We start from the raw sequence: 16,628 nt of genomic DNA on the forward strand, positions 1-16,628 counted from the left end.
AGCAGCGGGCGGGTCAGGAGAGGTCTGCCTCGCCATGTGGTCTCCTCCGGGGCAGGTGGGAATCGAACTCATGCGGAAGTGGCTCAAGCTTCTTTGTGCTGTGCTTTAACCGGCTGCGCCACCAGGGAGGGCCCACAATATACCTTTTAATTGAAGAATTCAAGTCACTTACATTTAAGATGAGTTTGACTTCTTTTTGGTTACTTTTTTTTTTTTTTTAAGATTTATTTATGCATACAAGAACTAGGGTACAGGCCAGAGAAGTGAGGGTGAGAGGATTCACCAGAGACAATGCAGGGAGCAGAACAGGCAGATTGACGAAGTACACTACTGAGGGGAGCAGCGGATCAGACAGAAGAGGTCTGCCATGCCATGTGGGTCAGCTCCCTGGCAGGTGATCGAGCTCTGCTGGGGTGGCTTTGGAGCGCTTCATAGCACTGTGCTAGCGCTGTGCTTAACCCATTGTACCATCGGGGGGTGGGGTGGGGAGGGTGATCATCTTTGTCTTAAAACAGGCTTGTATTTTTCGGTCTTCATAGTTCTATTTTTCATCATCCACTGATTTTTCTGTTGACAAGCATGTTTATTACTGTTACCTTAAACTACTCATCAGGCACATTCTGCAGTTCTGTTTGAGATTGCTCTCTGGATTTTTTGTTTTTTATTACAATTTGTAGTATTTCTCCAGTTTCAGTTGTTAAAGGCTAGAGTAAGGAGTTTCCTTTGCTTATCTAGGTAAATTGGCTTTATATTTCAAAGCTGGGATAACCCTTGTTTTGTACCTAGGGCCTTTAATTATTTCATAGACTTTCAATCTTTCTTACAGTGCTACAGTACATGAATTGTGTGATGGGGATCCACAGTGGTCCCCTCTCCTAGATCAACTCTTTGGCAAAAATGCCTTGTATGGATTTGTGCTGGCTTCAATCTCTAGGCTGAGGTCTGCATTGTCGATGCAATATTGGATGAGGACTACAGTTGAGACAGAACCACAAGCTGGTAATTTCTTTGCTTTTTGAATAAGGAGCATTAGCCCTAATCCTAGCACCTGTTAAGATCCAGGCGCTTCAGATTATGGTTAATGTAAGCATTCAGTTTTCTTGGTTTTGGTCATGGGTGGGGGTGTAGAGAAAGGTAGGTGTTTTGTATATCACAGCCACAGGCTGCAACTAATATCCCTTTCTATGAGGAGACACAAATGACCCAATCTGGCTCTAGTCCACAGAGGCCATAGGAAGACACTTTGGGCTCCCAATGAGCGTGCCTAGCTCTGGTTCACAGACTCCTGCTCGAGTTCCTACTGTCTGGGAGGCACAAGGCCTTTATTATGTCTATACCCACTTCATTGAGTTTCTATTATGTGCTGAGTTGCCTGACCCTGCTTCTTCCTCCACTTGTCTATGCTACTTACTAGGAAGCAGAAGTGCAGTTCTGACTCTTTGGGCTAGGGCTGCAAGCTCTGTATACATGCTTGATAACTTCTGAGAGATTTATGAATTTTCTCACAATTTCGTCCTCTGCTAATAGACCCTTGATTGGATCCTAGCTTGGCTCTGCCTGGTGACTCTTTGATCTCTTATTATGTTGGGTATGTTCTCTCTATACCCACTTTGTTAAGTTTTTATTATAAATGGATGTTGGCTTTTTTCAATTCAGTTTTGCATCTGTTGAGATGATCTTGACTTTTACTCTTCATTCTGTTGTATTACATGGTGAATGGTGAATCCTTTGCACCCCTAGAATGAATCCCACTTGATTGTGGTGTATGATACTTTAAATGTATTGCTGAATTAGGTTTAGCTAGTATTTTATTTAGATTATTCTATGTTCATTAGTAATAGTGGCCTTTTACGTGTGTGTGTGATGGCTGGCCACAAAGTTATGATGGCTTTGTAAAATTAGTTTGGAAGTGTAACCTCCACCAATTTTTTGGAAAAGCTTAAGAAATACAGGTATTAAACCTTTAGGTGTTTGGTAAAATTCCCCAGTGAATCCATCTGGTTCTGTAGTTTTATTTTGGGGAAGATTTTGATTTGTGATTCAATCTTCTTGGAATTAGCATATTCAGATTTTGTTTGTTCTTATCAGTCCTGCAAGTTTACATGATTCTAGCAATTTATTCATTTAAGTTGGTGTGTAATTTTTCATAGTAGTTTCTAATGAACTTTTTATTTCTGTTGGATTATTTTATCTCTTTCAGTTACTATTTTTATTTCCCTTTCAGTTACTATTTTATTTATTTTTTGGTTAGTCTAGCTAAAGCACTGTCAATTTTGGTTTCAAAACACCCACCCCTTCTTTCATTGACTTTTCCTATTGTCCTTCTAGTCTCTACTCCAGATTTTTATTTCCTTTTGCTAACGTGTTTATTTTTTTTGTAGCTCTTTATGCGTAGTGTTCCAGTGGTTGAGATTTTTTGTTTCTCAGGGTCATCCTGTATCACTATTAGCTTCCCTCTTAGAAACAATTTTGCTGGTATGTCACATTTCTAATTAGATTTGTTTAAAGATCTACTTACATTTCTTCCATTCACTGACCCAGTAGTTATTCAGAGGCATGCTGTTTAATCTCCAGATATTTTTTCCAGCTTCCTCTTTGAGTTCTCATTTTATTATGATTGTGACAATGTTTGACATGATTTGTCATCTTAAATTTATTTAGACTTGTTTTGTAGCCTAACGTGGTCACCAGGTTTATCCTCGAGAATGTGCCATGTATGTGCTCTTGAAGAATGTAATTTTGGAAGTAATTATTTTGTATGTATTTAGTATATCCATCTGGTTTAATGTGTTAATCTGATGTTTCCTTATCTGTCTGGATGAGCTATCTGTAGACAGAAGTAGGGTATTAAGGTTTCTGGCTTTTTTAAGTATTAAAATTTTTTGGCATAGAACTGGGGTGTAAGTCAGATATGTATGGATAGGGGGTGGGGATAGGGCCGTGAGCAGATTAATCAGAGACAGAGTGGGGAAGAACTGCTGGGTTTACTGAAATAGAGAGAAAGGAGAGGTGCGATGCACCATACGTGCACTAGTTACCTGGCTGGGGATCGAACTCAGTCAGTCAGTGATAACACAGAGCCATAACCGATAGGCCAACAGGGAAGCCCTGTGTTTATTTTTTAAGATTTATTCATATATACATATAGAATTGGGGTACAGGCCAGAAGTGCAGGGACAAAGTACACTGCTGAGGGAAGCAGCAGGCGAGACAGGAGAGGTTTGCCAGGCCATCTGGGTCACCTACCTGGGGTTTGAACTGCAGATAGCCTCATAGTGCTGTGCTTTAACCCATTGTGTCACCAGAGAGGGCCCTGGGTTTTTTTGTTTTTTTAAGTTTTCATGTGTTTATCCAATAAGACATCTTTCAGAATTTAAAAATACGTTGAATACCATTAGTCTTTGTGAATAATGCAGCCATTTAAAAAATATCAACTGCAACTTTGTAGCACTATTTTATTAAGAGTAAATCCTTAACCAATATCCCCAAACTGTAAATGATGGAGAACTGAAGTAGCAACCCATTGGAGAACATATATAATAATAGTACTATACATAAAATCCCTTGTTTTATTACCTGTGTGCACAATCAATGTATATATTTAAGCAAACTGAATTCCTTTTAGCAAGCATTTTGCATGTTATGCCTTCTCTTTGACTTTCTGTGCTCTTACTTTTTGCTTAACTTTCAGAAACTTTCTGGTACTATCTCCTGAACTTGTTTAAGGTCAACCCAATACTTGACTGTATTTTAATCCTTGCCATTCTTGAGCCCTTGGTATAGTGCTTTGGTATTTGATCATGTTTCAACAGTCTCCAAACAACTGCCTACTGCTCCCTGCCCATTTGACACCTTCAGTTTATAAGCACCAGATTATAATGTACAACACTGTGCATCGCCAACAATAACACCCTCTTGCCCCTTTAATTGAAGTCTTTGCTTCAAAGTCTTGTTTTGTCTGATTTTGTATGACTTGTCTGATGCAATTTTGGATAAAATATCTGCAAACAATTCTAAGACAATTTGACCAATTTATCCCTCTCATGTCAACATTAAATATTCAGAGATTACTGGAGTTAAAGGTTAGCCTAGGGCAATAGGCAGACATGGTGATTTGCAGATGTGTTTGGAAGTACGCTCACTGTGCCTCTTGGCTGCTTTCTATCTTGAGGTGTTCCTGTCCAAGCTTCTTGTTGGATGGACCCCATTTTTCAATTCCTAATATCCTCCTTTTATTGAAGTAACGATTTAAAACACTGTACATGATTTAGAGGTATAGGATCACATCCTTTAGTTGTATATTACACAGTACCCTTTCCCCCCTTTATTGCAGTCTTTGTTTTAGTATTGTTTTGTCTGGTGTAAGTATGGCTTTACATTTTGTTTCCATTTGCAGGAATTATTTTCCAAACCTTTATTTTCATTCTGTGTTTGTCAGAAGTGGGTCTCATAGGCAGTATAGAGAAGAGACAAACTTATCCCCCACATTGTCACTCTGCTCTTTACTTGGAGTATTTAGTTCAATTACATTTAAGGATATTATTATTATTTATTGCCATTTTGTTGTTTTTTGGCTTGTTGGTAGTTTGTTTCTCATTTTCTTTTGATAGTCTCTTCAGGTTTAGAACCTATATCATTTTGTTTTGTTTCTAGTATAAGTTTTTGCTTTGTGGCTATGGTAAAATTCACATATAACATCATATTAACACATTGTCAGTAGCACTCTAAAACTTTGAAAACACTCTAAAACTCTTAAGAATAGCTTCAAGAATTTGAGTTCTAATGAATGCATAACCTCCTTTATGAGCAGTCTATCCCAAGGCCAAAGAAAACAAATTTTTTTCTCATCTCTAGTCTGTTCTGAGTGCTCCTACAGCCATGGACAACCATGAGTGTGGGGTACATGGGGAGTCTACTAATTCTAGCAAGGTTTAGTGTAAATGCAGAAATGGCATCTCCCACAGGCTCTGTCTCACAAGAGTTGTAACAGACCCTTCTCCTGTAGATGTTTTAAGATTATGTCATGGGTCTTTTTTTATGTATTTTCTTAGGGTAAATCTTTGCTCTTAAAGACTCTTCTAGCCCCTTTTGATCTCCTGTTCACAAGTCCCTCTGATTGTACAAAGGTATTTTGGGGGCCTATTTTTCCCTGATTCAGTTTACTTTGATTCCAGTGCAAGTTTCAGGGACTGGGAAACTCCTTACTCCTCAGGGAGAACCTATGTATTGGTGACCCAAAATGGGTCACCACATCAGGGTGGGTCGCTGCATCAGGGGTTTTTTGGCAAGATAACCTACCTCTCCGATCCAGTTTTTGTGTTGTCTTTTTGTCACTTTCGTGATCTTTTTACTGTGTTGTACAACTATTCTCAGATCTTTTTGAGACAATTATTCCATCCACAATTTGTATATGGTATGTGTGTGAAGAAGATAAGCCTAGTCTGTGTTACCATCTTGAACTATTTTTTTCTAAGACTCTTTCCTATAAAATTCAAAATTCTAAATAAGTAGCATTAAAAAATCTATTCTGACTAGTAAATTTTCAATTATTTCCATATAATTCAACTAGTAATTTGGATTTGTCATCTTGTTTTTAATTTTAAAAAATTTTAACTAATTTCAACTTGGGGGTTACATTCTTGCTCTTCTGTATGTGCATATGTTCAACTCATCCCTCTACTATGACATCTGTGCCGACAGACTTCCCCTCCCAGCCCCTTATGCCCTATTCCCTCTGGTAATCATTAAATCCAAAATGTACTTTTACTGTATCGTGCCTGTGTGTTTTGGTAGCTTGTATTCTGCAGATGAATGGAGCCATCTAGACTCTTTTTGACTATATAATCACCTCGCATTACATCCATTTTGTCCCAAAAGACACTATTTCATCTTTTTTCACATTTCTTTATCCATTTGTCTATTAAAGAGCAGTTAGGCAGGTCATGTTTTGTAAACTTGATTTCATCTTTTTTGTTTTTTGCCTACAACTCCATCTTTAGTTATTTTCCCTCAACTCTTTAGTGTTCTACTTTAATTACTATTAAAACCTCAGCTTTCATATTTGAATTAATCTATAAAGTTAATTATAATCCCTACACTCTTCTCTTAAAACGAACAGAACAATCTTATAACATTGTAATTCTGATGACCAACTATTAGTGTTTTCCAGCATTTTGATTTTAACCTTCTATATACCTCCAAGGTAGGTATTACTTACTCTGGTTTTATAGAGCTCACACTAATTTTTAGACTTGCCAGGATCTTTACCAATTTTCTTACTAAACATTATTTTTGTGTATCACTTCTTCTATTTTATGTGAGGCATTTCAGTATGTTTTCAGTAAGGATTTGTTGTCCTAAAGTCTCTCCTTAGTCTTTTTTTCTTTTTAAAGATTTATTTATTTATGCATTACAGAACTGGGATACAGGCCAGAGATGCAGGGGTGGTGAGAGGATTCACCAGAGACAGTGGGAAACAGAACAGGCCGAATGACAAAGTACACTGCTGAGGGGAGCAGTGGGCGGGGTCAGGAGAGGTCTGCTGTGCCATGTGGGTCACCTCCAGGGCAGGCAGGAATCGAACTCATGCTGAAGTGGCTTTAGCTTCTTAATGCTGTGCTTTAACCCACTGCGCCACCAGGGAGGGCCCTCTCCTAGTCTTTTACTGAAAAATTTGGTTCACTTTGATTCCTGAAAATTTAGTACAAAATTTAGTGTCTAGTTTCCTCCCTCCAGCATTTTAATGCTACTTTTCTGGCTTTATGGCTGCCATAGTAGTTCAACCATCAACTGTTCTTTCATAGGTTGATGTCTTTACCTTCAGATAGCTTTTAAGATTTTTCTTGATTTTTGTTGTCCTGTAGTACTGTTATTCTTGGTTTGTGGCATTTCCAAAGTTTGAAGATTCATTATAATTCATTAATCATTTTTAAGGTTGTCTTGTTCATACATATTCTTTCTCTCTTGGCGTACAGTGAATGTTATCCACTTTCCATCACTTACATTGCGTTCAGAGTAATTTCTTTACATTTATTCTCCAGTTCTACGTATGATTTCAAGATTCATTTATTTATGCATACAGAGCTGGGGTACAGGCCTGACGTGCAGGGGCGGTGAGAGGATTCATCAGAGTGGGGAGCAGAACAGGCCAACTGACGAAGTACACTGCAGAGGGGAGCAGTAGGCGGGTCAGGAGAGGTCTGCTGCACCATGTTGGTCACCTCTGGGGCTATGATGTAACTTATGCTGAAGTGGCTTTAGCTTCTTAGTGCTGTGCTTTAACCCACTGCCAAGGAGGGCCCTCTACATTAGATTAAGTATTGTGTTCTTTAATTTCTGGAAGTTCTACTTCATTATTTTGTTAGCTGTCTCTATTAACTCTCTAATAATTCTGCTATTATTGCCTCTGATTCTCATTCATGGTGACTTGTTCCCCTGGGTATTTTCATTAGTATTTTATATGTGGGTATCCTGTATAACACTGATCCAGAAAGTAATATTTTCTTTCTGCCAAGCACTTGAAAAATACTTTTCCCATTAAGTTTACAGCTCTTTAGGTAGTGTAAATTTGAATCTCAAACTGATGAGAGGGTAGCTCTGAGTAACAGATTCATAGAAATTACTTCCATTTTCTAAGCCCAGAACCTGTGACAAGGAGTATTCTTTCTTTTCCTAATGTAGTCTTTATTCGAGGGTAAATCTCTAAGAATCTGGACTATGTATGTGAATCTCAATTCAACTCAATTTTTGTAGTGTTTGATAATTGTAACTGTGTCACCTTTAAAACACAAGTACTCTGGTTACAGGAAACAAGAACTATCTTTACTCCCATAGGTCAACCATACATCATGCTTGTTTGACTTTCTCTACTTTGGCCTCAGTATACATACTTAGTTATATATTTCAGAGGTTACTTACCCTGTATCATCCAACATTCTTTCGTTTTACAATAGCGAGGCTTCTTTCAATTTACCAAACTGGCTGAAATAGTTTCTCTAACATGTAAGGGGCAAGTGCATACTTCCTATCTGCTAGTTCTGTAATATAAGAGATCTGGTAATAGCTATGTAAGATAAGGTGTCTTATTACCCTAAATAGATTAGGTGGGGAATCTCAGAATGATTAATTAAGGTCACTGTGCAGAATCAGAGCTGAATTGCTTATTAAAGCCCATTTTTCTATTATACACCAGGGTTAGCAAAAAACCTGTAGAAAGTATTTTAGGCTTTGCAGGGTATTTGGTCTGTTGCACATAATCAATTTTACTATAGTATATAAGCAGCCATTGAAAAACAAACAAATGAGCATGGCTGTGTTCTCATAAAGCTTTATTTAAGGACATGGAACTCAATTTCCTATTTTCACATGTCACAAAATACTGATATTCTTCTGATTTTTTCCAACCGTATAAAAATATAAAATGTACTCCTAAGAATCATTAGCCATTGTTTGTCAACTCTGCTCTAATCACTTTTTGAAAAGTGAGGTTTTCTAATGTCATTTCTTAACTCAGTAAAGGGAAATTTGACAGACATGGGAAAAACAGAATGGAAAAGTGCTTTTGGAACCTAGGTGATGGAGTCTCAAATTCTGCAATTGTTTAAATATCTATTTTGGCCTATCTATAAACAATAAGCTCATTTAGGGACTATCTGAATATAAATACTTTAATATATTAAGTTGATAAACACTCAGCTATTGCCAAATACCTTATTTTCAGATTATATTAAAAGTGGGCTCAAGATAGCAGTTATAATGAAATGCTAAATAGACAGGTTGTGTGATTTAACACAATTACCAATTACTTTTAATTTAGTATAAGAAAAAGTTATAAAAATATTTTGTATCCCTACCTTTCTGTTCCAATAGCTAATATTCATATTCCTTCCTCTCCTAGAACCACTTTGGTGATCTGGATGGTGGCCACTACACTGCTTTCTGCAAGAACTCTGTCACCCAGGCCTGGTACAGCTTTGATGACACACGAGTCAGTGAGATTCCAGATACTTCAGTTCAAACTACTACAGCGTATCTCCTGTTCTATAGCTGCCAGCCCTTTTCTATTCCTATACAAAAATGCAAGAGCTAGAAAAATGGTGTTTCCGGAAATTTGCAAAAACAAGCAACCAGAAACTAGTACTTTGGCTTTGCTTTGTCATTAAAGTCTTGCTTCTTTCACTGACATTTTTTGTTTTCTTGCATAATATGCAACCTTTTAAAAGATAAGTTAAATATCAGCTGTGTCATGGTCTACTGGAAAAAGCAACATGACAATAATGCAGTGCTATTGGTAGGCGGCTTTCAAAGTACTACAGATTATGATACATTAACTATATAACTTAAGTGACTTTAACTGATCAGATAATGTAGTCAAGAAGTTCTAAGTACCTTACACAAATTTAGTACAAGAAAAGTTGTCAATTTTCTATTTCCAATCCCACCCTTTTGTTTTGAGAGTCTACTAATTTGTGACATCGACCAGACTCATCTTTAGGATCCTGTTTTATTGATCTAATTTATAGCTGTGGAATCCCTGAGGTAAATAAACTGTAAGTTCCTCTATCTCTTCTAAATCATTGCTTTGTAAAGAGGGGGTTCAGTGTACTTCACTTTGTAGTCATGCCTGACTCCTGTTCCTTAAGTTAATTGTAGGAATTCTATTGTTAGAACAAGTCTAGGTATTCAGTTATTACCTTGCACTGACTTGCACTTATCACTTATGATTCCTGATATAACAGAATAAGCAAACTAAATTTTAAGTGGATATAGTATATAAAACCTGTAGTTCTACTGTCTTAAGTTACCTAACATTCTTTAATGTTATATCTAACATTCAAGACAGAACACTTAACAGGATTTTAAGTAGTTATTTCATTAAGATTTTAATATAGGTGTAAATGAAAATTCTTATTTAAAAAATTAAAGAAAAGTTCCATTTATTTTTTTCAGAGTAAAGATTTAGTGCACAAATACAGCCCAAAGCCAACAGCTTTGCCCTGTCATTTCCCTAAGAAAGCACTGTTGTTACTTAGAATAGGCCAAAAGGAAAAAAAAGCAATCCTCTGAGTTCTAGGCTTCAAAAAAGGACCAGATATTATACTATGTACATTGATTTGATGTGCAAGTGTGCAATAAATATACACATACATTCCTATCTGCTTCTCTTCATTCTAGAATATTCATAATAGATCAAGCTGGGTCTTAGAAATGTGAAAAGGCCATACAGTGGAAAAGGATAGAGTGGTTTTTAGGCCAGAAGACTAATAATGCTAAGCTAGTTAGTTATTTTAACTTTGGAGCAAACTATAAAAGTTGTTTTGAAAGAAACAGTATCTGTAAGGAGTGCTTACTGCCATATTTCTTACATGTTATTAGTCAGTTTCTTTGATAATAGCACTGACCTGAAATATATGGGGACAGTAAGACAGTTCCCACTGTCCTAGAATTCCTCTAGTGGCCAGCTATAGCTATCCAAAATCTTAAGCATTTCAAGAGTTGTGTTGCTCAGCCTTTGAAAGATAACTAACTTATAACCTACTTCTCTTTATGTGGCTACATCAGTTGCTCGTGGTCCCAAAGAAGTATAAAAGAGGATATAAGCTGCTGAAGACTTCACAGAAGAAACGGAGATATCAGAAACTTCATGATCATCGAACTTAAACCACCGCTGTCTTGCTGCATTTTTACAATAGGCAGTATAGTGGCCTCCATCCAGCCCACCGTAGTGATTCTGTGTCAAATAAGACAGAAAATCAATTCAAGTATTTTAAATGTCAAAAGTATTTTCGGTTCAATGAGATACTTACTGAAACGGAAAACAAGTTATATTTCTTCAAATTGTTCTTTGGACCAATAACATACTGTGAAAGGTCAAGATTTTCTAATGGGAAGTCCACAGATGTCTGTAATTTTTGTTTCCACCTGCCATCATAGGAAAAACTGCGGAGCAAAACATTACAGCAATTATATTGACAGATCAGAAATTAGAAAATCCAAATTCATTTATTAAGAATTTTAATAATGGCTGACCTGAACATTTGGTTTCGTTTTCAAACGAGCAAACAATAGTGACTTGCTCAAGATCAAAGAACTACAGTGGCAGAAGCATCTGTAATCCACAAATGGATCAAATCTATCTTACCATTACACAGCTAGACCCTTACTCACTGGTTGGAAAAATCTGTGTGCAGTCAACGATGGCATCATTTAACTTTTTATACTTATTTTTACTGATTTCTTAAAAAACGATTACATGAAATAATGTATTGTCATTATGCTCTGTTGCAAACACTAAGGCAAACTAATAATCACTTCTGCTTATTTCCCTAGAGCTACCCTAGCCTTTCTTTACTAGGCAACAATGTTACCTAAATTAATTCACCAAGACTGTAGGAAACAGGTAAGATGCTGTGTCCCCTTTACCGTTTCAGATGCACTAAAAGCACAGGTGGCAACTTCCAGATTTCTATCTTTTTCAAAGAATCCCGTCGAGCTCTACAATGACTACAGTAAAACCTGTTATTATCTGTGAGCTTTTCTTCTTTGGAGAATAACCTAAGGCAATCCTGGAGAAAAACACAAATAGATTTCTTCAATAAATTAGAATAAACAGCTCCTACTGCACAAAGTTTATGATTTAGTGACGAACACACATGGAGACTGGTAAGTGTTGCGTGCCCTAAGAGAACAGACAGTAATCCTTTACCTTTGTACCTGATGCAGAAAGGCTAGTTATCATAAGTTACCTAAGTCATACTTATATTGTGTGAAAATGTTATCATATATCTCCATGTAGTGGCAAATTCTTCTAAAACATAGACCTAAAGTCAACATACAATTTTTGAAATTAAAATATTTAAATTTGTTTAGAGTTGATTTTCAAATATTTTTTTCTAATGAAAAAATGTTTATAGAGTATTACTAAGTATAAATACTGAGTAAACGTCCATATGCACATTTTGTTCAAAATACCATTTTTTCTATCTTGAACTTACCTGTAATGTACATTTACTTGTGGATGCTAGTGGTAGAGACAAATACATAAAGGCCTCAAATGTCCTAGACTTTTTGTGACAGGTGAGGCACTGTACTGTGGATTTGAACTGACCCTGAAAAAGTGCAACAATAATAGATTCATTCAGCTGCTTATGTTTCTGCCAAGCATGTTCTGCAGCTTTAAAGTCATCAAGATGATCATTATTTTCTTCTTTATGTCTCTTCCGGTTATCGGCCTGGAGGTAAGAGTATTAAAATATGAAATTAGAATATATTAAATATACTTTGCAAAGTTTAGAAACACTTCTGGTTCTTCTAAGGAAAGTTGTGTTGCCAAAAATTCTAGACAACCTTCCATGCCCCCTAAAGCTACATTATCAAGAGTGGTGACTTAATGGAATTTCTTAATACACCTTTATTTTAAAAGCTTAAAAATGTGTAAAACTGGTGATCTGAAAGATAGCTTGATACTAAAAAGCCACAGCATACACAGTGGAGTGTGGTCATTTACGTACAGATAAATTAACGTATAGAGTATAATATATGTAATGTAAAATGTCAAAATAAAGATGTAAGTATATGCAAATTGTATGTAGTTTTCTAATATATCAGATTTTTTTAGTTTCATACCTTGGTACAATCACTATTTCAATAAACTGGTAACTGAGCCATTATCATTTTATATCCTTTGTTTTACAATAGTTTTCCCACCACCGAAACACCCATAGTCCTCCACCACAGTACAGAGTCTTTGTAACACAGAAAAATCAAATGCCTTACTTTATTTAGATCTTCATGGAGACCATCCATTAGGAATAGAAGCAGTTCTTGTGAATCTTGTTGGCTGTATCCTGCAAATTGATCATTGATCTTCCCAATGGTGATTTTAAAGTCTTTTGGACTAATGTACCTGTACTGTCCTGTCCACAGGGCTTTCATGATTATGCCAAATTCTTCTGCCACTTCACCTTTATGCCCCAACAAATTTGACCTTTGCAAATAAAATTAGAAAATAATTTTTTTAAAATTCTAGGTATAGTGGGTTCTTGGTATCTACCAAACTTTCATACTCTGATCTTACAGTAACATAGTTATCCCTAGGTTTCTTTTTTTATAACTTTTAAACTTGTTCCTTTTTAGTTGCCAAAGCTGTACCATCTTACTCAATAGACTGCAATTTATGACAGTAAGATTTTGCCTTCTTTCACCACTCATTTTCAGTATATTCTTTTCCAGCCAAAGGATCTTTTTCTCTAATTTTCCCTAATTTGGATTTGCTAAGGCTGGGTGTTACAGTGTGGCTAGCTCACCCTTTTAATATTGCAAAGAATACAAAATTTCCTTACCTGTTAATATCATCCTGATAACAGTTTCTGTTGAAATAATCAGCCAAATGTGGAGCATTACATAGGCACTGCAGTATGGAGTTCATGTAACAAGTATTTCCCAAATTACGTAGTCCAGTGAGAGCTGGTCCAGATCCTCCAAAAACTGGATTGAGGTTTCGAATCTGAGACGCAGAAAGCCTTGTGATCTCAGCTTTAGGATAGCATGTTGGCCTAAGGATGAAAATGTATATGAAGATGTCTTAAAATGCAGAATAACTGAAATTAACATTCATACTACAAAGAAGAAAAGACTCTAGAATCTGCTCAACAGCCCACAGTTAATGTTAACTCATGTGGTACTGGGTCTTATAAATCATTTAATGTCCAGATAATTGGTTATATTCTCTGACCCTCTATGAAACAAGTACCTTGAACTGTGACATAGGTCCTTGGTTCTTGACACCTGAGAGAGGTTCTCTGGTCTTACATGAAGACAAGACTCTAAAGCACTTATAGCAATCTTAGTTAGCTTACCACAAATGTTTACACTTAACCAGAATACCAAACAGGTAAGTAAAGACATATTACTGTGCAGTAGGTGTCAACAAAGATGGAGGTTCTCTGGGTACTATTACCTCAATTCCAGAAGTGTGCTGACATGTATGGTACTCCAGTTACCTTAGCCACAATTCAAAACAATCACACTGAATATCACAGAAAGATGTACTGAATAGCATTAACCTACACAATGCTCCTAAGACACTTTGTTAGCAAATCTGGTTCATTTGCAGACATTCTAAAACTGCTATAGCATTAAGAAAAACCTTAAATGACAGGTCTTCTATTGCCAAATTTAAAAAAATCTCTAAATAGGCCCGCCCTGGTGGCGCAGCGGGTTAAAGCACAGCACTAAGAAGCTAAAGCCACTTCCACATGGGTTCGATTCCCGCCTGCCCCGGAAGTGACCACATGGCGTGGCAGACCTCTTCTGACCCACCCACTGCTCCCCTCAGCAGTGTACTTTGTCGATCTGCCTGTTCTGCTCCCCACTCTGTCTCTGGTGAAGCCTCTTAAATCTTAAAAAAAAAAATCTCTAAATAAGTCCCCATTTATAAAGATCTGTGCTGAGGAGGAAAAATTAACTTTTAAACAAAGTACAGAATAGAAGTGGCAAGACTGAGTTTCAAAAAAAATGAACTACTACTGGTGGCTACTTGTGAACAGAATAATCTATAGCATACTGCCTTAAAATTTGTTAGCATATCAAAGGAATATAAGAATGTGCTTATATAGCTATAAAAGCATGCACACAAATTATAGGAGAAAAAACAAGGACATTTAACATTTTTTTTTCCCCTCTGGAAAATACTACTGGCTGCTATAGCTATTCACAGAAATTTCTGATTCTCTGCCTTGAAAAAGCTTATGTTTAATGTAGAACAAAACAGGTAATTCAGATCTAGGAGTTAGGATAAAACTCACTTGTTTTCCCGATTAACTGCTGGAGTTACTGCTGGCTTTCTCTTCTCTTCCTCTTGAATGGCCTGAGTTATATCTGGGGAGGAGTATGAGCGCTTCAGTTTGGAGGGTTCCCTATCCCGTTCAGCAGGAATCTGTGGCTTGGTTTTATGAGTGGGAGGGGTGGAAGGAGGTGCAGACAATGGAGCCATTTCCGGTGGATACATATGAACAGTGTTGGTGGGCGAATGATAATAACGAAAAGTTCCAGTGATAGGGTCAAGGAACTTGAAATGAAAAAGAAAACAAAGTCAAACAGTGCCCATTATCAAATATCACTCAAAAGCACTTCATTGCTAAGCCTATTTTTGTATTAAAATAATTTTAACAAAATGGTGATAATTCTATATAAACTTCCCCAAAACTTTAGGTTTTCAAGTTATAAACTGTAAATGACAAATGTCAGATGCTCACATATTATAGCCAACATCCCAGGACGGGCATTAAGAACCCTACTATAATTAGGGAAGCAGTTATGTCCTCTACAATGAAGAAACACTGATTCTGCATTACACATGTAGAATGAATAAAGGTTTTTACAGTGATCCTGTTACTTTAGTTCAGTTCAAATTTTGAGTTTTACCTTAGCCCAGCCTAAAGGAAGTCCTGGTACAATCCTCCCCATTTCTTCACTTCGTGCTCTTGTCAAAGGTTCTCGCTGAGCCTCGTGTAAGGGAACAAAAAAGATTACGGAATTAAATTTTGCCACATATCAATTTGTACCAGAAATACCTGTACTGTCCCCTTTTTTAAAAAGTTCAATGAAGAGTTAAATGTTTTTCTTAAAGTCCAAGTATTACAACAGCAAGTGAAGGAGGAAAGCGTATATAAGCATATAATAGTTTTTCAATGTTTCTTTAGAAAACAAAAACACAAAAACACTTCTAGGTATTATCCCAAAACAAATTTCCACACAGAATTCTATTTTATAGCTTTAACAGCAAATAATCCCAATAGAAGCAATCCAAATGTCCATGAGTTCATGAAGGAAAAGACTAGTATATCCACACAACAGACTACCTAGCAATACAGAGAAATAAACTGAACTAGGATACAAGGATGAAATTTTTCTATACACGCATATCAATGAAACATCCAGGAGGCGGGTCTATTGAGACAGTAGATTCATAGTTGTTAGTGACTTGAGAGAAGGAACAAGTGATTACAACTGGGCATAGGGATCTTTCGGGGAAATTTTCTAAAATTTGAATGACTTACTAATTGTTTCACAACACAGCTGAAATCATTGAACTGTAGATAAAAGATGGGCGTACAAATTATACCTCAATATAGCTCTTCAATGAAAATATAGGCAAAGATGTCTTCTAAAAGACGCAAGTATTTTTAAAATCTTGATGAAATATACACAAAATTTTTCATCTTAACCATTTTTAAGTGCATAGACTGGTGGCATTAGTACATTCACATTGTTGTGTAACCATACAGAATTCTCTTCATTGCAAAACTGGAACTATATACCCATTTAAACAACTCCATTCTCCCCCGACCCTACCCCAATAGTCCCTGGCAATCCGCCACTCTTATTTCCTGCTGTCTATGAACTTGACTTTCCTAGGTAATCTATACAAATTAAATCACACAGTATTTGTCCTTTGAACAAGATTTACCTGTACAAGTTTCACCCATGTTGCAGCATGTAACTGAATTTCCTTCTTTTTAAAAAGCTGTGTTACAAAGGAGCAAAGAAGATACAATGGAACAAAGAAAATTTGTTCAGCAAGTGGTGCTGGGAAAACTGGGAAGCTACATGCAAAAAAATGGAACTAG

The 16,628-nt window shown here is 36.6% G+C and overlaps 2 protein-coding genes across 2 annotated transcripts in view; one reads left to right on the forward strand and one right to left on the reverse strand.

Moving 5' to 3' along the window:
* Nucleotides 1-9,770, forward strand: part of USP50 (ubiquitin specific peptidase 50) — a 44,177-nt gene extending 34,407 nt beyond the window's left edge. Inside the window, exon 7 of the mRNA XM_004687796.2 lies at nucleotides 8,897-9,770. Within this exon, the coding sequence (XP_004687853.1) occupies nucleotides 8,897-9,088 (192 nt within the window). The 3' untranslated portion in view covers nucleotides 9,089-9,770. The remainder of the gene's footprint in view (nucleotides 1-8,896) is intronic.
* Nucleotides 9,771-9,870: 100 nt separating this feature from the next.
* Nucleotides 9,871-16,628, reverse strand: part of USP8 (ubiquitin specific peptidase 8) — a 53,147-nt gene continuing 46,389 nt past the window's right edge. The window contains exons 13-20 of the mRNA XM_004687797.2: nucleotides 15,424-15,504; nucleotides 14,805-15,067; nucleotides 13,341-13,553; nucleotides 12,775-12,985; nucleotides 11,994-12,230; nucleotides 11,422-11,564; nucleotides 10,806-10,938; nucleotides 9,871-10,729 (exon numbers count right to left, since the gene is read on the reverse strand). Coding sequence (XP_004687854.1) covers nucleotides 10,544-10,729; nucleotides 10,806-10,938; nucleotides 11,422-11,564; nucleotides 11,994-12,230; nucleotides 12,775-12,985; nucleotides 13,341-13,553; nucleotides 14,805-15,067; nucleotides 15,424-15,504 — 1,467 coding nt within the window. The 3' untranslated portion in view covers nucleotides 9,871-10,543. The remainder of the gene's footprint in view (nucleotides 10,730-10,805; nucleotides 10,939-11,421; nucleotides 11,565-11,993; nucleotides 12,231-12,774; nucleotides 12,986-13,340; nucleotides 13,554-14,804; nucleotides 15,068-15,423; nucleotides 15,505-16,628) is intronic.

This window comes from Condylura cristata, unplaced genomic scaffold, assembly GCF_000260355.1.
Source record: "Condylura cristata isolate star-nosed mole 26May11 unplaced genomic scaffold, ConCri1.0 scaffold00023, whole genome shotgun sequence".
In the NCBI taxonomy this organism is placed as follows: domain Eukaryota; kingdom Metazoa; phylum Chordata; class Mammalia; order Eulipotyphla; family Talpidae; genus Condylura; species Condylura cristata.